The sequence below is a fragment of the Phoca vitulina genome, unplaced genomic scaffold, assembly GCF_004348235.1.
Source record: "Phoca vitulina isolate PV1807 unplaced genomic scaffold, GSC_HSeal_1.0 scaffold22, whole genome shotgun sequence".
In the NCBI taxonomy this organism is placed as follows: Eukaryota; Metazoa; Chordata; class Mammalia; order Carnivora; family Phocidae; genus Phoca; species Phoca vitulina.
Genome location: NW_022589725.1, coordinates 39,535,722 through 39,557,740, shown reverse-complemented (window position 1 = coordinate 39,557,740; position 22,019 = coordinate 39,535,722). Strand labels below are relative to the sequence as shown.

At 42.4% G+C, this 22,019-nt stretch overlaps 1 protein-coding gene across 1 annotated transcript in view; it reads right to left on the bottom strand.

Moving 5' to 3' along the window:
* IL1RL2 (interleukin 1 receptor like 2) overlaps window positions 1–11,128 on the bottom strand; it is a 37,375-nt gene extending 26,247 nt beyond the window's left edge. Inside the window, exons 1-3 of the mRNA XM_032419979.1 lie at window positions 11,071–11,128; window positions 10,007–10,241; window positions 7,261–7,456 (exon numbers count right to left, since the gene is read on the bottom strand). Of these exons, the coding sequence (XP_032275870.1) occupies window positions 7,261–7,456; window positions 10,007–10,241; window positions 11,071–11,128 (489 nt within the window). The remainder of the gene's footprint in view (window positions 1–7,260; window positions 7,457–10,006; window positions 10,242–11,070) is intronic.
* Window positions 11,129–22,019: the final 10,891 nt, after the last annotated feature.

Genomic DNA, 22,019 nt, shown 5'->3' with positions numbered 1-22,019 from the left:
CCTCACCATCCACTGGCAGGACACTGTCAGAAGCTCACATTCTCATGCTCCTTCCATCTCATAGACCCACTTCTGAACTCTCTCAAAATTTTTCCCCTCTCTCAAAATATTTCTTTGCTGGGGCGCCTGGGTAGCTCAGTCAGTTGAGTGACTGCCTTCGGCTCAGGTCATGATCCTGGAGTCCCGATCGAGTCCTGCATCGGGCTCCCCACTCAGCGGGGAGTCTGCTTCTCCCTCTGACCCTCCCCCACTTCATGTTCTCTCTCTCATTATCTCTCTCTCAAATAAATAAATAAAATCTTAAAAAAAAAAAAGTTTCTTTGGAAAGTGCCACTCTACAGAGTGAGTTCTTGAATTATTGAGTCTGCTTATTCATTCAAGCATTCAGGTTTCTGCTCTTTGCTAGGCTGCGAGAGGCCCTGTCATTCAGGAATAGGATGGAGTCCTTGTCCTTAGAAAGCTCACAATCCTAATATAGAAGACAAACTTATAAGCCCTAATAAAAATTTAATTGCCCAAGTGTCCAGCTCTCTCATCACTGAGTCAGCTGTAGCTAGCTCAGCATCAGAGCCCGTTCATCACCACTGGAACAGTGTGAATGGATCCACCTTGGAAGTGGAAATGCAATCATGCCAGAATGAGCATTTGTTTATTTACAATGCGAATTTCTAGAAGTCTTACATTATTCCCTATTTGGGAAACCCAATTATAATTGGACAATTGCTTACCAAGTAGAATGGGAATTACTAGTAAGAGTCAGATGGGTGAAGGCATCAGATTCCAATAATGTGGTGCCACCTTCTTTAGAGTAGGAACAAACAAAAAGTATTGAGTCCTTGACTATGAAAACTGCTCTGGAGAGAGCTTGGAGAGGGGCAATCCCTGGGCCTCCCTTTCTATGTTTCCATCATTGACCAGTCCCCTTCTGATCAACTCATTCTTTCTTTCAAGATGTACAAATATTTAATCATATTAAAACCCAGCCTTGATAGCTGAAGAGCCATTCTGGCCCTTTACGGTAACTAAGACTGCTTCTACTGTGATCCACCAGAGCATTTTAGAGTTTAAATTCTCATAAGGCCTTGATTTTTATTTAAAAATTTGTGGGCGACATCTCATTAAGATTTAAAGTTAAAATATTAATACCAATAGCAGCCAACATTTTAATATATTTTGTCTTTCAAGCACCAAGAAGAACACTTTTGACCCAGCATGTACATTGGTTGGAGACATAAAATAGCCCAGAGCATTCTGGCTAAGGTGCAGGGCCTACAGGAGAGTGATGGAGATAGAACTGGTCAGGCAGCCAGGGGCCCAATCCCAGAAGATCATGAAAAGGGGATGAACATTGAAGCTTTTCCAGCAAGGGAATAACATGATTCCATTTGCCTTTGAGAATGATCTCAGCAAATATAGATTTAGCACAGTGGCAAAGCAGAAATCAATGTATTGGGAAGTAATTTGGAATTGAAAAAAAAAAACAAAACCTGGAGACATCACTGCATTTCCAAATGTGAATACTTCACTATCTACGAGAATGGATATTTTAATACCTGAACCTTGTCCTCCATAACACCTCAATTTCAAGGACCACCTCTACTCTTCTCCATCTCCAATTCTCCCACCTACAAGCTGGACTTTGTCATGATCCAGAACTGCTATGTCTCTAAATCCCTAAAAACATCTATACCATTCTGATCGTCATTTCTTATGATTCCTTCTCTTCCATTCCTTTATTTTCACCAAATAATAATACTTGATGTTTATTTATCAAGTAATTACTATGCATCCACGCTGAACTAAGGGCCTAATGGATAGATTATTTTATTTACTCTTCAAAACAAATCTAGGGGGCTATGTCCCTCCGACTGGATTTAGTTGCAGAAAACAAAAAGCATTCTGGCTGTTCCGGGTGGAAAAGGATTTAACACAAGGTATTAGGTGCTCACAAAATTTTAAGAAGTACGCAGGGAGTGAGATCGAAGCCAGAACTGAACTGCGGACCTAGCTCGCAGGATACCTGCTACCCTCCACCACAACGCTGAGGTGGGACTCAAGACCTTGAACCACAGTCAGAGACCAGGGGTTGCCACGGTGCGGCCAGTGTGTGCGAGGCCATGTCATCTCTAACAAAAGCCACACCAACAACAACATCAGAAGGCAGATGCACGGCCTCTCAGCTCCCACAGAGCTAGGGTCTGGGCCCGGGAACACCGCTGCAGAAAATCCCCATGGCCATGCTGCCTAGCAGAAAAGCAAGAAGAGCTACTGTTCTCACTTAAGCCTTTCGGGGAAGCCGGCTGAAGAAACTGAATCACATCCAGAACCTCAGCTGCAGACAACTCGGGGAAAGCACAGGGTGTGTTTGGGGTTGCTTTGTTCTTATTTTGTAGCTCTATAGCCGCTCTAGTTTAAAGAAGCTCACCATGGATAGTGAGCGTCTATCCACCATATTCATTATACTTTTCTACCTGAACTTTCTCTCAAACTCATTTTTCTATGTTATCTTGGACATACAGTCCCCTTGGCCCCTCTATTTTGTTTTAATGACCACTTTCCTTCAGGCATCACTTCCTTTCCCAACCTGTGGCCATTACTTTACTCACCCCCTTTCAGTTCCTCAATACTGTCGCCCTTTATCCTTCCAGCACATTCAGCCTGCAAAATCCCATCTGTGTCAGTTCCATCATCCTCCTCCTACAAGCCTACAACCCAATGAGCACTATAGGAGAAAATCACATCGACATGCATCTTGGCACCACTACCAATTCATGGTCCTCACCTTAGACATTCTTTGCCTTTGACTCTCTCATTCACCTATTCACTTATGCTGCTCTTTCTAAATATCCACCTAACATCCCGGAGAAGAGAGGGGCCACCAGGAACGAGTTCCCTCCACTGACTCTCCTCTCCTTCCCCCTCATTCTATCAGTTCTACTTCATACGCTGTCCTACATGGTCCCCACTCATTCACTAAATTTCTGAAATAGCCTCAATGATCCACATGCTACCATTCTCAAGCCCTTCCAATGTATGCACTGCAGTGCCTACAGGACTTGACTAATACATAAAGAAGCTGAGCATGTCATTATCCTAATGGTGTAACTGACATACTTTAAGTGGGGAAAAGGCTACGTGTAGGTGAGCATACACGATCTATTTCCTAGCATCACCTTACTCCACTCTGACATGGACCCCAAACTCTAACCAATGCGCCCAAACACCATTCTCTTTCTCACCTGATACCTTTGAACCTGCTGGGGTTTTTTTTCTAATTACCATCCTCCCTTCTGCCTGCCACGGCTTCACTGCGATTCATTCTTGAAGCAGTGCAATGGTCACCTCTTCCAGGAAGCATTTCCTAGCACAGCTGCAAGCGGATTAACACAAAGCTCTACATCCTGGAAGAATTGATTCCAACTCTCTCATTTGACAGAAGAAAACACTGAAGCCCAAATAGTAACTCAATGTCTGAGAACTAGATAGTAGCAAAAATAGAGCCATAACTGAGGTCACTGAATCTGAACAGGTGGGACAGTTTCAGAAGGATCTCTCCTCGTTATATGGCTTGGTTCCTAACCTCCTGTCTTCTCAAGTTGAGCAGTTATTTTATTTTTTTAAAAGAATTATTTATTGGGACACCTGGGTGGCTCAGTCAGTTAAGCGTCTGCCTTCGGCTCAAGTCATGATTCCAGGGTCCTGGGATCAAGGTCCACGTCGGGCTCCCTGCTCAGCAAAGAGCCTGCTTCTCCCTCTGCCTGCCGCTCCCCCTGCTTGTGCTCTTTCTCTCTCTCTCTCTGATAAATAAACAAATAAAATATTTTTAAAAAAAGAATTATTTATTGATTTGAGGGGGGAGGGGCAGAGGGAGAGGGAGAGGGAGAGAGAGAATCTCAAACAGACCCCCACTGAATGCAGAGCCCGACATGGGGCTCGATCCCATGACCCTGAGATCATGACCTGAGCTGAAATTAAGAGTCAGACACTCAATCGACTGAGCCACCCAGGCATCCCTGAGCATTATTTTAAAAATAAAAATGCCTGAACCCCACCCATGGATAATCTGATTCAGTGAGTAGAGGCAGAGTCCAAGCAAGTGCTTTAAAAAAAAAAAAAAATCCATCGCTCTTAATGCTGAGGTAGTAACAAAGTTGATTCTAAACATCTACCTTTCTACAGATGTCAAGTGCTTTTCAATCTATGACCACAACAGGTCCAGGCCAGGAGGAAAAGATTTCTGGAAGAGTCCTACTGTCAAGAGGGTCCTAATGCTGGTCCCATGAGATAATGGTTGCAAGGCCACAAGGTGGGAGACAGGATGCTTGAGGAAGAGTCTACAGAAGCCACGGAGAGGAACTGAGACTCACCATATCCTGAGAAGGCCAAAGCAGGACTTGGAAAATGGGTAATGCCGCAGTCAGAGCCAACTGAGGCTGAGGGGACTGTGGCCTGGCAACCAATACCCTCTGAACAGAACAGGAATACTGTGAGGGGATTTTTTTTTTCAAGTAGGCTCCACGCCCAATGTGGGGCTTGAACTCACAACCCTGAGATCAAAAGTCACATGCTCCACCGACTGAGCCAGCCAGGCACCCCCTGGAACAGGATTATTGTTAATTAAATTGTAGCCAGAGCCAATGTTAATAAGAGGATAATGAGAGAGAGTATTTATTATACATCCTGACACACATTAAATGAATACCTGTGTAATTTTTCCATTAGTCCAATAGTTGATACAAAAAGTGAAAAATACTGGAGGTAGGAAGAACTCAGAAGCCATCCACCTATTCAGTAGAAACTTTCTGAACTAAGGCGAATACCTAAGGGCCAGGTATTAGCCTTGCAAGTGGAGACAGCACAGGTGGTAGCTTTAAATTCGATCAAGATGAACTTTTCATGAATGGAACAGTCGATGTTTAGAACTATCACCAATTATTCTGAAGGTGATGGCTGACAAACTGATACGACAGTGCTTCTGACAGATCTATGCGTGTAGGGGACAAAAGCTAGAGTCAGGACTTGACAATGAGGAGCATCCCGGCCAAACTCTCTAGATGTCGTCGGGGATGTGACCAAGCCATGTGGTTTGGTTGAACCACTAAAAGCAGGGTCCTAAAGAATGACTGAACCAATCCTCACTTCAAAGGATGATTCTCACAAGTTTACAACTGAGCCAAGCAAGCCAGACACAAAATGCTATATACAATAGGACTCAATTTCAATAAAGTTCATAAGCTGGCAAAACTAATCTATGCTATTATAAGTCAGGGGATTCGGGAGGCATAGTTTTTGGAAGATGGCAGAAGTGAACCTTCTGAGGTGCTAGTAGTATTTTTGTTCTTGACCTCGACAGATGGAAGGGGTAGCCAAAAGGTGTATTCACTTTCTGATGATACATCAAGCTTGTCCAATTATGCTTCATGCATTTTCTATACATATACTATACTTCAATGAAAACTGTTCCTGCATTCCAAACATTGGTACCCAGGATATAGAAATATATAAAATCTCCTGTAAGTCAGTAATGAAATGGTAAAAAAAATGAAAAAAAATAAATAGGGCAAAAGATATGAATCACAAGTTCAGAAGAGGATTCAAAAACAGTCAATAAATGTATGAAAAAGTTGGCCAACCTCACTAATAATTAAGGAAAAGCAAACTAAAACAAAAATAAGGTGGCAATTGTACCCATCAAACTAATTTTAAAAATATAAGTCTCATAATACAAAGTCCTACTTAAGGTTTTAGGGACCCCAGAATATTGCACAGGAGAGTATAAACTAATACAAAATTTTGTAGAGTAACTTGGCAGCATCAATAAAATTGAATACTTTATTCATATACATACTCTACAATCTAATGGTTATAAGGCTAATCAGCATGTATCCTAAAAAAACTCACACACTGGCAAATGTGCATTAAAAGACAGGGATAAGGGGCACCTGGGTGGCTCAGTCGGTTAAGTGGCCGACCGTTTCGGCTTAGGTCATGATCTCAGGGTCCTGGGATCGAGCCCTAGTCCCCCTCAGCATGGAGTCTGTTTGAGGATTCTTTCTCTCTCCCTCTGCCCCGCCCTCCATGCATGCAGGCACACACTCTCTCTCTCAAATAAATCTTAAAAAAAAAAAGACATGGATAAGGATATTCATTGCCATGGTCCTTGTGAGACAGGAAAGTGGAAACAAAGTAAATGAACACGAAGCATATAATAGAAAGGATGAACAAGGCCAAAATCTGATTCTTTGAAAAAAAAATAATAGAACTGACTACTCTCTTATGAGACTAATCAAGTGAGGAGTGAGAGAGAAATACATCGTAACAGGGATTAAAAGAAGAACCTTACTTCAGAAGCAGACAAGAAAAGAGCAAAGATGACAAACAGTTACGTGCCAGAGTATCTGGAATATTTAATGAAACGAGTGATTTCCTACAAAAAAAGGAATCTTACCAAACCTCCTTCAGGAAGAAATGAGAAATTGGCATAAGGCTATCTCCATTAAAGAAACTGAATCAGCAGATAAAAAGCTTTCCCCAGAGAAAACTCACCACCCAGATGGTTGTATTGGCAAGTGCTGACAAGCAGAGAGTTACAGGAAAACTAATCCAATCTTAAGTAAGAATCCTGGGCTCCCCTGTGCCTCGGATTATGTCTTAAATATTATCATCTGCCAGGACAGCCAAGAAAAGAGAGTGTTGGAGGGTGAAAACACAAGCTGCAGAAAGGTGAGTTTAGGATTCCCCGTTTGCATAAAAATGGAAGGACAAGGGTATAGTTTCATTTGCTTGTGTAGCATTATACAAAAATAATGCAGAGAAAGCAAGCACCTAATCATGGCAGTCACAGGTTAGGAAAGGTGTGATGGGCCCAGGGCAAACAGAGCTCAGGAGTGGGGAGGGCACTTGCCAGGGATGACTTTTTATACTTTGGGATTATTGAATCATGGGCATAAGTAGTACGCATTCAAACAAATTAATTAATCTCTTCAGAAAAAAAAAGAATAACCAAGGAGAGTCTGAAAACTGTAACTGTGGGGAGATGGTGAACACAAGTAACAAAATATTACAAAGCTGTAATAACCATTAATTTTAAAAACAATAATTAGCAGGGTAAAATTATCAGTAGCAATAGGCTAACAAATCTGTCTCAGGTACACAAATCTCTTTACCAATTCTGCCTTAAAAGATCCAACTTGAACCACAAAACAAGTAAATTTTAGAGAAGAAGAAAAATAGCAATAGGAAAATCATTTTGTGTTTTACCTTATACCACTTAAGGGAATCCAAAACACAACTCTGTGGGAAGTTCAGATGACAGGTAAGGCTGTCGTCCCTTCCAGCATGTAATATTTGTCTGTATTCATCCGATAAAATCAGCTGGCCATTTCCAGAAACACCACACCAGTATTTTCTTAATACAGTGAGGTTTACGGGGATTCTGTGACAGGTGTTTGTGCTGCTGTAAGAAAATGACAAATTGAAACCTCAAAAACTCAAACAACCACAAGTCAAATGAAGCTGTGCATCTTCCAATCTTGCCAAATCATCAAGATACTGTGCAAACGCCCTACCTCAGCCAAGGCAGGATGCGTCTCAGAAATCATTAATTACAAAAGAAAAGAAAATATTTCTATTGTGGAAACGCAGGACCACACCATGGCCAAGGGATCAGGCTGAACAGCACCAGTGAGGGGCAAATGGACACCGTGAGCCTCGGGGTGTGTTGTCCAAAGAGGACACAAACGATTTAACGTGGTACTCCAGCCGAGAAGGTTCAACCTCAACCTACGCATGAAGAAATATCTGGCAAACCCAAATTAAGGGCTAGTATATAAAATAATCGCCTGTACTCCTTAAAAATGTCAATGTCGTGAAGAACAGACGGAGGAACTGTTCCAGATGAAAAGAAACTGAAAAGACATGACAGCCAAGTGCAATTCATGAGGCCAGATTGGACCCTCTCCCGGAAAGGAAAGAAAAAAATTATAAAGAAAAATCGAGACAATTGACAAAATTAGCGTATGAATGGGGAATTAGATAAAAATATTGCATGATGGGTAGGATAACTATACTGTGATTATGTACAAGAATATTCTTGTTGATAGCAAATAGCACATTGAATTACTCCAGGCTAAGGATGCATACAACTCAAAATTTGGAGAAATCCCCAAAAACTATTTTGGAAAAAATGGTTTAGAAAAAACTATTGCATGTAAATATACATATAGAGTTGACCCTTGACCAACTCAGGCGTTAGGGGCATCACCGGATCCCTTGCGCTGTTGAAGATCCGCATAGAACTTTTGACTCCCCTGAAACTGAGCTCCTAATAGCCCACCATTGACCGGAAGCCTTACTGATTACATAAACCGTGGATTAACATATATTCTGTATGTTATGTGTATTATATACTGTATTCTTAAATAAAGTAAGCTAGAGGAAGAAAATGTTAAGAAAACCATAAGGAAGAGAAAATACATTTATAGTAATGTACTGTATTTATCAAAAAATATCTGTGTATAAATGGCCCTGTGAACCTCAAACCCATGTTGTTCAAGGGTCAGTTGCATATGGAGAGAGAGAATTATAAGGTAAATGTGGCAAAATGTTAAATAAGAGGAATCTAGATAAAATGGGACTTTTTTATACTATTCTTGTGAATTTTGTGTGAATTTGAAATTACTTCAAAGTAAAAACACACAATTTACTAAGTATGTATCATCTCTGTATGTTAAAGATTTGTGAGAATTCACATTTATTTCATGACGGATAGCCTCTATGTCTACCTTCTATGAAAGGTTATCTTTCCCCGTTTACAGCTCCCAGATTTAAGTATTTCAAATCCAGCCTAGACATCCGGATGGAATTTGTGTGCCATACAATCTCCCCCCTCTTACTTCATAACCTAGAGTCACACAAGACAGCAGACCACCACAAGACGTCAGCACCTGGGAAGGAGCCAGGAAATAGGGGCTCATGACCTCTCCCATTCCTGTAACACTGACAGGCAGAGGCAAAGACCACAGAGACAAAGCAGCAGAGGGAGAGCACAATCACCCTCCTGGAGTACCAATCTCACACATCATCTCCACTAATTGTCCCTTCAACTCTATCAGGCTGACATTTTACAGATAGGAATATCAAGGTTCCAATTTATTGAATAATTTGTTAAGGACGAGCACATCAGTAAGGGAGGGTAACAAAATTGAGGGCCTTAGGCAAAATTTATCCACGAATGTGTTTTATTTAAGCCACACACACAAAGCTTATTGAAAAGTTACACACACACACACACACACACACAAACGCAATTTCCAGGCTCCCTTGAAAAACTGGAAAATGGACTTGAGCTGAATAGACCCCTGCCTTTGGTGGGACAAATGCTTTCTGGCTCACCGCAGCCCCCACCAGGCTCAACTGTCTCCCACCAGACCTGTGCCACTCACCTACACTATTTCCTAGCACAGGGCTCATCATGGGGCCTGGAACATAGCTGATGCTGAGTCACTCAAGTTCCTATCACAGAGCCCTTACAAAAAGGTGCTCAAAGGAGGTTTATTCCTATCTGGTTGTGCCGCCTGTCACACACACTTCCCAAATTCCAAGAAAGAAGGTAGCAATAATATTGGGAGAAACAGGTTTTTAAGCTGGCCTGGCTTGTGGCCTCATTTCAATGGGAAAAGATGCATCTCATGTTCCAACGACTGCTTTATAAATCTGTTCTGTTTTAAAATATGTTCACTGGAAACCATCTGGTAACAATTATAAAACTGTATTTTATTCTTCTCCCTGAATTTTCTACGTTTATTAAGAGTTTATTAAGAATTTTCCTAAAAGAATTGTATATGTATATAACTGTAACATTATATATTTTTACATATATATATATTTTTTATATTATTTATATATTTTTTATAATATTTATATATTATATATATATATTTTTACATATATATATATATATATGACAGACAGAGAGAGAGAGTTCTATTTTAAATGAGAAACTTACTTTATAACACAATGGTAGATCCCAGAGTCCTCCTGTGTCAGGGGGAGAAACAAAATCCAGTTTTGCTCCTGGTGAATTCTAGACTGTGTGTTTTTGGATATTGGGATTTTGTTAGGATATTTATACCATGTCACACGTACTTTCCCAGATGTTAGTGGCGGGTGCATACAGTTAAAAGCAAAGGGCTGGCCTGCTGAAGGTGCCTCGTTTTGCATACTAACATCCTTGCATGCATCTAGGGAAAGAAAGGGGGGAAATCATGAAAGAGAACTCTAGTGTTATTGATTATTAGTTTTAACAAATGCCTCTTTAATTTTCTACCCAACTTAAAATTTTACTGGAGAGTTTTCTCAGTGTGGGAGTTCCCTAAAATAGTCTGCTGATTTGAAAGCACAACTGGAAGTCCTTTGAATGTGTTCATAAAACACACTGACTCATCCTCCCCATTTGGAATGGTTTCTCTCTGTCCATTCTTTTCTAAGACCCTGAATCCCTTCATCCTCCTCCTTCAGAGTAAACGTTCCTATTCCAAGCCCTCCTTGTCCCATTTCTTTCTGCTCTGCCACCCAGCTATTTCACTCTGTCTTCACTAAAAGGTGTAAGTATACCATCCCAAAAAGGACTGTTGAAAAAAATCTGCTCATTTTAAAGTTCGTTTCTACTGAATTGCTTTGAAGAAACTGTGTTTCTCCTTGGAAGAAATCTGCTGTGTTGATGGTTTCTGTGTTTTTACCCTGGGTCATAAAATGACCCTCTGTCATATAAAATAGTATTATATCCATTTGAGCATTTTGACTCAAGACTTCCAAATTTGCCTATTCCCCCACCCCCATCCCCACCAAAGTCATCTCAAAACTCAAACGTGACACTGGGGCTGAGCATCAGATGCTGGGAACTGAAACTTGCTGTTTCCGCATTCGGACGGAATTCTGCCTGGTCCCCTAGGGTAAGTGTAACCACAAGGCTCGGGTGTCATGCGATCCCCCAGGGGTCTGCACAGGGGCTCTCGCAGAGCCGCAGGGAGGCAGATAGGAGAGGGTGGCCTCTGAGGCAGCCGAACGTACCTGCTCTGACAAAGGGTGGAAGCGCGAGGGACACTCCGCAGAGCACCAAGACCAGCATCCCCCGTTGGGCTACCAGGAAGAGAGAAGGTGGGAGGGGATGGGGCACAGTGGCGACAATGAATCTCAGAGATCCTAACCCAGGCCACTGGCCTTCCCTTTCTTCGTGGGGAGCCCTCCAACTCTGGCCCCACATTAGCCCGACGTGCCCCCAAAGACTCCCTCCTCCCCGCCCGAACCTCCTGAATCCCGGCTGGAAGAGGGATCAGCGGGAGAGGTTGGGATACCCGGGGCCCGGGGACAGAAAGTCATGGTAGGGTGGCTGCAGGAGGGAGGCCCCCAGCCCCCGGGGTGCGCCGTCACCTCTATCTGGCAGCGAGGCAGGGTCTGCGTCCTGCGCCCGGTGGGAGACACGCCACCCACCCCGGATCCCCACCTGCGCGTCGTCGCGCGTAGCCTCCCCTGCGCGTCCTTAGCCTCGGGGTCCCCCTGGGCCCGGCGGTCCAAACGGAGCCCCACCACCGGCTCACCTGGGAGAAGCCCTCTTAGGCCTACCTGGCAAAGGCCGGCAGGAAAGAGAGAGGAAGCCGGAGCGCCGCCGGACCGGCAGGTATAGACGGGAGCTGCACACCTTCGCCCAGAGACGGAACCCGCTCCCCCAAGGTCGCCCAGCCGGTCCGGGGCGGCCCCGGCGTCCTGATCTCCGGCCTCCGGGTCGGTCGCGCACATGTTTGCCAGCCACCTCTTTCCCTCCACACCTTTCCGGGGGTCGGGGCCCCACCCGCTTGGCTCAGCCGCACACTCCCAACCGGTGCCTACCTGCCCGACGGGACTGGAGCATGCAGGATCTTGGAAAGTGGAGAATCCGGCGCACAGGCACCGAACCCAGGTGAGGCGTTTCCATAGCACGCTACTTCCTTGCCACCGTGGGCAGGGCAGGCCTACCTTCCCCCAGGGGTTGCGTAGGAAGGAACCGGTGGCATCACACTAAGAAGTGGGTTTAAAGGCGTGTTACCTGATTTTCTGGCAGCTAACACGTCTTTCATGGGCAGTCATGTCTGCTTAAATCTATTCCGAATTATCCCCGTAAACGAATTCTTTCCTTTCCAAACCTCATCTGAGCAGTGATTACATGCCCTTCTTGGCCTATAGAGAATGCCCCCAAGTGGCTTCCAAGGAATAGCCTTTATCTGCCGGAGCCGTGCTATCAACTTCTGTAGAGCAGACATCCCAGTGTGATCCTGAACTACCTGGAGCACGACGTCTGGTCCTGTCGGAAATTTCCAAATAAGATGATATCAAACAGGACTGTTGCGCTAGCCCCCAGGAAACACCCCCAGAGAGATCCCCCTGAGGGGCACTGGGACTTAGAAAATATATATAAAATGTCATCTCCATTCAGCAGATTCCCAGCCAAGCTCTATCTGGTGGTCTTTAGGGTTTTAGAGACAGTGGGGGGGGGGGGGGAACCAGAGGAACAGGCCGGGAGTTCAGTATCTGCATTGCCGCAGCGCTTTCTGTGACGCCCGAGGCCAGGGGATTGTTTGCTCATTTCTTCAGTCTTAAACATTATTGAGGATTCCAAAGTGCTTGTTTATGTGGGTTATGTCTGTCAATAGTTACTATATTAGAAATTAAAATGGAGAGCATGTAAAACATTTATGTTCTTATTTATTTTAAATAACAATAAATTTAACATAAATGTTAGCATAAATAGCGTACATCTTATGAAAAATAACTGAACTTTCCAAAACAAACAAAATTATTGAGAAAAGTTATATTGTTCTACATACTACCACATACCCCTACTTAGTGTTTGCAAATCTCTTTGGTGTGTGACCTAGTAAAAGACAGCTGGATTCCCATACCTTCTTCTCTATCAAATCTCTTAGGATGTAACATGCTGGGCAGCCTCTGAAAAAGTCCACAATACTCAGCAGAGAGAATGAGAATTTAAAAGATAAATAAGGTCTGAGTATTATTGTGAAATCGAAACGATTTCACAGATCTTGGGGACCCTTAGGGCTCTCACACTTTGAGGACCCCTTTGCTAAGCTATAAATGGAGATCTTTATTACTTTTCCCTAACATCAGCATTAAATGAGGTTCCTCTGTACATACACATTTTGCAAGCCTCAGCCCCCACCCAAAACAAAGCAAAGGTGTTATTATGAAAACCATCAGGTGACTCACATACAGAACTACTATAAGCAGTGTTAAAAGTTATTTCCAAATTTTTCTTAATTTTCGTTGTCTGTTTCAGGTTTCTACTTTATGAACAAATTTGGATCGTATCTTATTTTTTTATCGTTTGAATATAGCTGTGAGTGCCAAGTCCAATCAGTATAGTTGCCCCAAAGCTTATGAAGTTTCAACGAGCCACCCCAGCCTCCCGGCAGCACCTCCTATGGGACATTTCTGGTATTTCCTTTTACCGGTGAGGCTCTGGACCGGAAACTTAGACTTTGAGGGATGTTTTCTATGCCAAGTGTGTTTCCTGATACAGGGAGAGCAAACCACATGGCTTTGAAGGCAGAACTGATCGGGGGCAGAGGTGGGGCGGGATTATAAACTTCATAATTAAAAACAACAGAAAACCAAAACATTATTGCAGGCTCTCAATTACCTTAAAAATTTGGAGAAACCTGATAACATTGTTTGCTAATGAGAAAAGGGGAGGAAGAAATTAAAACAATTTATTTATGGAGCTTCGAGGCTTGCTTTGTTATAGTCATGAGAAAATTGCTGTTTTATGCAGGAACTTCCTGAATTCAATCACTTTATTCTTCTTCTCTGATTTTCACATTTAAAATTTTCCTTTTAAATGTGCATCATGCAATAGTTAACAGCTAAGTAATTCAAAACAAGTCATAAGTCATGGGAGCAAGACCCAGCCTCAGAAACCACAATGACCAAGTTTCCTGTATATGTGTTTCTCCCACCACCCAAACTCATTATCCTCTTTACTGCTTACCTTTCTGATCAGTGTGTGTGTGTGTGTGTGTGTGTCCCTTAAGCAATATAAAGTATGATATGCAAATATTTTGAGAAGTGTAGTTCTAGTTCATGCAAGGCCACTGCTGTATGGATATTCCATTGTATGAATGTACTGCAATTTATGTATCCATCTCCTTTGGACATTGTTTCAAATTTATATTTGCTCTTAAAAATAATGTTCTGGTTGGGCGCCTGGGTGGCTCAGTCAGTTAAGCGTCAGACTCTTGACTTTGGCTCAGGTCATATCTCAAGGTTGGGAGACAGGCTCACACTGGGCATGGAGCCTGTTTAAGATTCCTTCTCTCTTCCTTTCCCTGCACCCCACTTCCTCTAAAAAAGAAATAGTGCTGCGGTAAAGATTTTTGTAATGTTCTCTTGTGTGGATTTTTGAGAGGTTATCTAGGGAGTAAAATTGCAGCATCTTTGGGTAGGTGTATCTTTGACTATATTAGAAAAATCCCTCATTTTCTCCACATTAGCATCTTTTAGAGGATAAGAGTTTCATCCTTTCATGTTCTTGTCAATATTTGGTAATGTCAGACAGACTTTTCCATGTTGCCAGTTTCGCCAGCCCAGTGATGCAGAAAGCTATCTTGTGATCTTGTGATTTTACTTTACATTTCTCTAATTACTAGTAAGATGGGACATCTTTGCCTATGTTCATTAGCCATGTGTGTGTGTTTCTGTGATATTTCCTTTTGTGTATTGCCCTTTTACCCACCTGGTTGTTTATCTTCATCTTGTCCATTTGCAGAGAACTCATTAAGTCCTACCTCTGATGTCTCCTGTAGTTGCCTTCAAAGGGAGGCACAGATGTATCTCGCTGCCCTTTCCCTGCCTGGGAATTCAAACACCAGCGGTGCCCCTGATCTATAGAATAGGGATGATTAGACCCACTCTGCAGAGATGACATTTGTAAAAACCTCCTTGCTGAGTTCCTGACAGCAACAGATGTTTGATGAGCATGCAGTTTATCCTCATCCTCCCACTGACTCCTCCTCCTCACAGTCTTTCCCAACTGCAGACATTTTTGCAATGGGAACATTCTGGGAAGTTTATGCCATTAGGCACAAGCCTTGGGTAATGGACTCTTTCCAATTGTTTTGTTTTGCTGTTTTGTTTTGTTTGTTTGTTTTATGAAGTGAAAGAATCCCTCCACAGATTCATTGCCTCATCCTGCAAGCAGGGGTAAAGCAACAATCTATGGATGATGGAGGCATTGCTGAGTTCAGGCTGGTTGAATTTTACCTTCAATCCTCGGACAAGGATGTGATGCAGCTACCTAAGAGTAGCAGGGCAATGATTTTTATTAAAGGTCTCATATATGAATGCACACTTTATATAATGTGCAGTGGCTTTTCTGTGTTCTAGTTAAATATCTGATAGTTTCCCACTGAATGGAACCTGCATGTAAAGTTTCTCAGTGAAAATGGCAGAAATATGTTCACGTGTAATGGACAAATGCTCTGAAACCCAGGTTAGGCTGGAGTGAGGGGGTGGAGGTTCTGCCCAGATCTTTATATCTTTAAGGTTCTTACATTCTCACATTTGTCCTCTCTGGGAGACTTAAAATCTACACTAGCAATGCTGTGGCAGGCTTTTGTTGCTGGGATGACATGAACTTCCAAAGACGGAAGAAGCAGCAGGGAGACAGCCTTTGGTTTCCTGAGGTCCCGTGCCTGCCCTCTCCCCCAAGCCCCATGATCAGCTGTTTCGCTCACTTGCTGAGTATTCACACCGCCCCCACTGTGCACCGGAAGACATTCTGAGTGCTGGAAACAGCTGTAGAGAAGACGACAGATCCTCTCAGAGCTTACAGTCCAGTGGCTGGTGTGTGGAGTGGGAGGACAATAGATATGGGAGAATCACTGAGTAAGAGATGGTTTCAAGCTGGTGAGAACCAGAGAGGATATGAAATATGATGAAATGATAGAATGTTGGGAAAGGCTTCACTAAGGAAGGGACCCTGTAGCTGAGACCCGAGTGATGACAAGTAGCCCACCCAGGTAGCTATCTGGGGAGAGACTTCTCCTTCTAGTAAGGACAGCTAGTATAAAATCTCTGAAGGAGGAGAGTGTTTGCACATTTCAAGATAACACAGATGAAGCCAGTGTGACCTGAATAGAGTGAATCAACAGGAACCCTGGGTAAAAGAAGTCACAGAGTAGGCTGGACCTAGACCATACACGGGCCCATAGGCAATAAAAAGAAGGTTAGATTTTATTCTAGGTAAAATTAAAAGCTATTAGAAGGTCTAAAGCAGAAAAGAGATATAATCTTATTTACATTTCTTAAATGTCATGTTGATCATCAAAAGCCCATCAAAATGACTGAAATTATAAAAACTGATGCTACTAAGTGTTGCCAAGGATGTGGGACAACAGGAGCTGTTGCCTACTCTTGGTGGGAGCACAAACTGGCATGACTACTTAGGAAAACTATTTGGTACTATTTTCTGAAGCTAAGTCAGCAAATCCACTTTGAGGGATACTCCAAATAGAAATGCATGCATATGTTCACAAAAGAGACATTTGCCAGAATATTCACAGCAGTGGTATTTATAACAGTCAAAAACTAGAAATTACCTAAATGCCCATCAACAATAGAACAGGTAAAACAGGTGTGGTAGATTCACACAACAAAATACTGGAGAGCCATGAGAGGGAATTACACACAAATACAGGCAGCAACATGGATGAATCTCACAGATGAATCTCATATATATATACATATATATAATGTCAAGCAAAAGAAAATAGATTTAAAATAAGACATCATGCTACCTGACTCCACTTACATAAATTTCAAAACCAGGAAAAATTAATCTATGCTGTTGAAAGTCAGAATGGTGGTTCCCCTAGAGGCAGGGGCTGTAAGTGTCTTGAGGGGGCACATGATGGAGATGTCCCAGTGCTGGGCATCTTCCTTTCTTGATTTAGATGCTGGCAGCATGGATATATTGTGTCTGTGAAACTTCATGGAGCTGTTCCCGTATGTTCTCTTTTCCAAATGTAGGCTATACTTCAATGAAAAAGCAAAGAAAATTTACTCTGGATGCTGTATGAAGAATTGGTTATGAGGAGCAGGGTAGCAAGAGGAGAAACATGGCTCCAGGTAGGAGGCTACCGGAGTACACCAAAGAAGAGGTGATGTGGCTAGGTCTAGGTCTATGTTGGTAGAAATGAACACATGGGGACCCATTTGGGGGTACATTTGAATGTCTCTCTGTTCTTTCTCAATTTCAGTCTATCTTCAGTCTGATTCAGAGAATCACAAAATCACAGGGTTGGAATAGAACCTACAGTTTGGCTCTCTCTTGGGTAGAGTATTAAGCACCCTCTTATACGTGGGGCACTACATGGTGCAATCATCAACACTTTTAAGCCCTCACAATTTAAGGACTTTTATGTTATACACCCACACATGCACACAATCACAGCAGCATCCCCCACACCCGCCCAGCACCAGTTGATTTGGCTCAGGCATAGCCCCCAACTGGAGACACCTGCTATACGTCACCTGGTTTAATCTCACATCTGGTGTTTGGATTTCTTCATATCCCTGCTTAGCTTAGACTGGGAGGAATTCATTCTCTCTAAGGCAGCCCATTTCAAATTGTAGGCCTACTAGCAAATCAATCCTTCTGAATGGGAGGAGGAAATCTCATCCACTTAGGGTTATATCCTTTGGGTCGATAGAAAGAAGAACCTAGTCTTCCACGTTGCCACACATCTAATGTTGCTGATGGTCCTACAGTGATCCTCCTCTCTGGACCAAGTACCTGACATCAGAGACTCCACCAGGCCACAAGGCCACTCAGCTGCTGGCTTGTCTCCTGGCCTCTGAAACATGGAGGACGTGGGACCTTCATCGCTGCAATTCTAAATGTTAGACTTGTTTCGATATAACCTTTGCTCTGGCTGGACTTGTATGCTATTTTGCCCCCACATTGCTCATTCATTCATTCTAGAATTATTGTACACGAACATCCTAAATATTTTTTTCACTTTTGTTGCTGCTGAGCCATCCTATCTGCACCTGTGCTTACACACTTCCTTTATTGAAGTGAAGGGTCTTACATTTATCCCTAGTCAATGTCATCTGTCAACAGTGGTTGGTTAAAAAGATCATGTATCTGGGAGCCGGAACATCTGGGCTATATTCTCAGCCCTCTTGCTGATTAGCTGAGAGTCTTAATGAATTTGGGGGTAAGGATCGCCCCCCAGGAACTGTCAATGCTAAGTGAAACTTTTGACTTCATTGTTTAACTTACAAAGAAATATTTATCACAAAGGATACCCTTTTTGTCTATCAAGTTGATGAGGATTTAAAAATGAGTATTTTCAGTGCCACATACTTCCTGTGGGAAGGCAGAACAAATGTCTCTATGAAATTCAATTAGTGAAGAACCTGAAAAGGTCCAGTGCCCTCTGGCCCACCAATTCTAGGAATCTCTGCTAAGCAAATAATGAAGGAAGTGGACAAAGATATTTAGGCAAGGTTGACTATTTCATTTTCACAACCAATGGCTAAAAACTGGAAATAGTCTAGATGTCCAAACAAAGCAGTAAAGCTAAATTATGGACCATCCATTTGATAGGCTTAATCATCACTCATCTCATAGATCACATCTCAAATAATAGTAATGTGGGCAAATATTTTTACTAAGTTAAAAAAAGTTGGGGATTAAACTGCACATATTAAATGATCTCAGTTACTTCAGTAGGAAAACGATAAAATCTTAGTAATTAAGGGTGCCTGGTTGGCTCAGTTGGTTAAGCATCTGCCTTCAGCTCAGGTCATGATCCCAGAGTCCTGGGATCAAGTCCTGGGATCCAACCCCCGCTCATGCTAATTCTCTCCCTCTCTCGTACTCTCTCTCTCAAATAAATAAATAAAATCTTTGTTTAAAATGTTAGTAATTATTTTTTTAAGATTGTAATTATTTATTTGTCAGAGAGAGAGCACAAGCAGGGGGAGCGGCAGGCAGAGGGAGAAGCAGGCTCCCTGCTGAGCAAGGAGCCTGTTGTGGGGCTCGATCCCAGGACCCTGGGATCATGACCTGAGCCAAAGGCAGGCACTTAACCGACTGAGCCACCCAGGCGTCCCATTAGTAATTATTTTTAAGTTGTAAGGTTATGAGTGACTTTTTTCCTAGTTGTACTTTTCAGAAATTTTTACATTCTCTCAAACCAATATTGTTTCCATAATACAAAATGTTTTTTTAAATTCATTTAAGAAAAATGGTTCTAATACCATCAACTTGCAGAGGGATTACTATCCTCACTGGCTAGGCCTCCCTAAACTTTTACTCCCTAATTCCCCTGCATCATCATGTCTCCCAGCCAACATTTCTCAAATGTCCTCCCAACCAAAATCTCCAACAACTCCCTAATACCATCTCTGAATGATAAAGAGCAGATATTTTAGTCAGGGATTTAAGACCTTCTACAGTACGAGTTCATTTCCTGAAGTACTTTCTCTTCACACTCCTCTCTTTGGCTAGATTTAAGTGTTTTCTGATTCTGAAATGTTCTCAGCGTCTAGTATAATGTGAGGCACATAATTAGCACCTTTAAAACAATCCGAAAATAAACTTGAGAGCAAAAATAATTCCCCTACGTTTGGGAATTTGAGGGAGGACCTGGAGTCCAATTTTAGGAAACAAGAAATCCGAAGAAGGCAGGATTACAGGATGTCCCCTAACAATAGTGTCCAAGCAGATGGCCACTGTGCACAGCCGTGAAGGCGACGAGAAGCTGGACTCTGTCTCAGGCTAAGCAGGACGAGTGACGTTAGAAGGCTGAGGAGAAAAAAAAAGGAGCCACCGCCAGGCAGGATTGACCGCAGGGCAAAAGCGGAAATGGGTTCCCTCGGGAGCTGTTCCGCATGCAATGTCCCCCCCCACCCCGGAAGTCCCAGGAGTCTCTCTCTCAGGACATATTTAGTGAAAGGAAAACCAGGGAACCCTGTGGAGTGGTATCAGTGCCGCTCGTCCCAGACCCAGAAAGGTGAACCAAGTGACACTTGGGATCACTTCCAGGTCAAAGGTTCTGAGAAAAACAAGCCTCACTGACTTTCACTCTGAGTAAATTAATGTCCCAGTTCCCAGCACAGGCCTAGAGAAGTCAACAGCATCCTGTGCGTCTAGATTCAAGTGCTACTTGCTCAACTGGTCTCATAGCTACAAATCTCCGACTGCTGTGTTAATGTTGGGGCTGCAAGTTTGAGGTGAACACACAGGGCCTACGTGCTTTAATCAGCCAAAACCTGAGCAACATGTGTTAAGATGAACATGTTTTTTGTTTTGAAATGTTAATACTCACTTTGGATAGTGTTCTCTGTTTCCTGTAACTCTTCCTCTCCCTAAAACTAGTATGTGCGCACACACACACACACACACTCATATATGTTGGTATAAATAAATGTTGGTACACCAACAGAAGGTCCCTCTTACCTATCTCCTTATGTACATTTTCATGTGTAATATACTTTTCCTATTTTATGAATTTTGGCTAAAGTCGTGATCCATTTGTGTATCTTATCTTGGTGAAAAAGGAACCACTGGCCCCATTCCAACTCCAGAACATTGTCTTGCCACCTACTACCCTCTCTGTGGCTTTCATGTCAAGCCCAACACCACACTCACAGATTCTAACCTCAAAGGTGAAAAGATTTGCTTCTGACAAATTAACTTGAGGAAATCTGATTTTATAACTCTATGATACTTATATTTAAAAGTCCTTCAATTAATATCTGGGAAACCTGCTACAGTTGATCCTGGAACAATGCCGCAGTTCAAACCTGCATTGTTCCAAGGTCAAGTGTACATTAAAAATAACAAACCAGATCCGGACTTGCTAAAACTGGATTAAATAAAAGCTACTATCATTTTTAGAAGTTAACTCCAAGACATATGCCTTCTTCCCTGTTCAGTCGGGAGTCTGCTTTTTCCTCTCCCTCTGCCCCTCCCCCTGCTTGTTCTCTCTCTCTCTCTCTCTCTCTCTCTCAAATAAATAAATAAATAAAATCCAAAAAAAAAAGATGATATGCCTTCCTCTCCCTCCACAACCAAAACCCCAGAATCTGAAAAAGATAGATTTTGGATAAATGAATTTTTTTTGTTTTATCTGATCAAAAGGTAAAATTTTTTAAAAATATATGTTGAGATTCTCTCTCAGATTCTGGACAGAGGCTTTCCACATGTAAAAGCCTCGAAACACAGGAAGTCCTATTTCACAGATGAGAAAACAGAGGTACAAAACAACCTTTGTAAACAAAGTGCTTTTTTCTAGCTTCAAAACTGTGACAGTACAGGAATTTATAACCAGGAATTTTTTCCACCAGATAGCACCCCAACTGAGAAACATTTCCAAAGCAAAACAAAAAAACAAAACAAAAAAAAGCAAACAAAAAAACAAAGCAAAACAAAACCCTATTCTGGGCAAGTTATTTGGTAAAGAGAATAAAAATTCTCATGACAAAAAAAAAAAAAACAAAACAAACAAACCCACTTTTAAATGGTTTTTTTAAATGGTTGTTAGCATTGACATTTTTGCTTGCTAAAATATATATTAACTGGTAAAATAACCAAAATCTGGTGAAAATTTTTCTGAATTTTTCCGATGAGAAATTGTTTTCCAGATAGCTTTCTGGATAGCTTATCCTGAAATTTTCAGGGGTTCTTGCATTTTTTTCATTTTTATTGAAAAATCCTTCAGGAACGTGTGAAATCCCTTTCTTTAGAAACCAGACATCCCTTGAAATCCCCGGGGAAGCAGAGGGTCAGTGTGAATGAGCATCAGTCACCGGTCCTCGGTGACACAGTAACGCCGGGACTGACGGGAGCAGGGCTCCTGGCCTCCGAGTCACACAGATTCATCTGAGCATTTGTACTTTATTCTTCTAATTGCTTGACTTCCCACCTCCCTCGGTGTCAGCTGCAACTTCTGGTT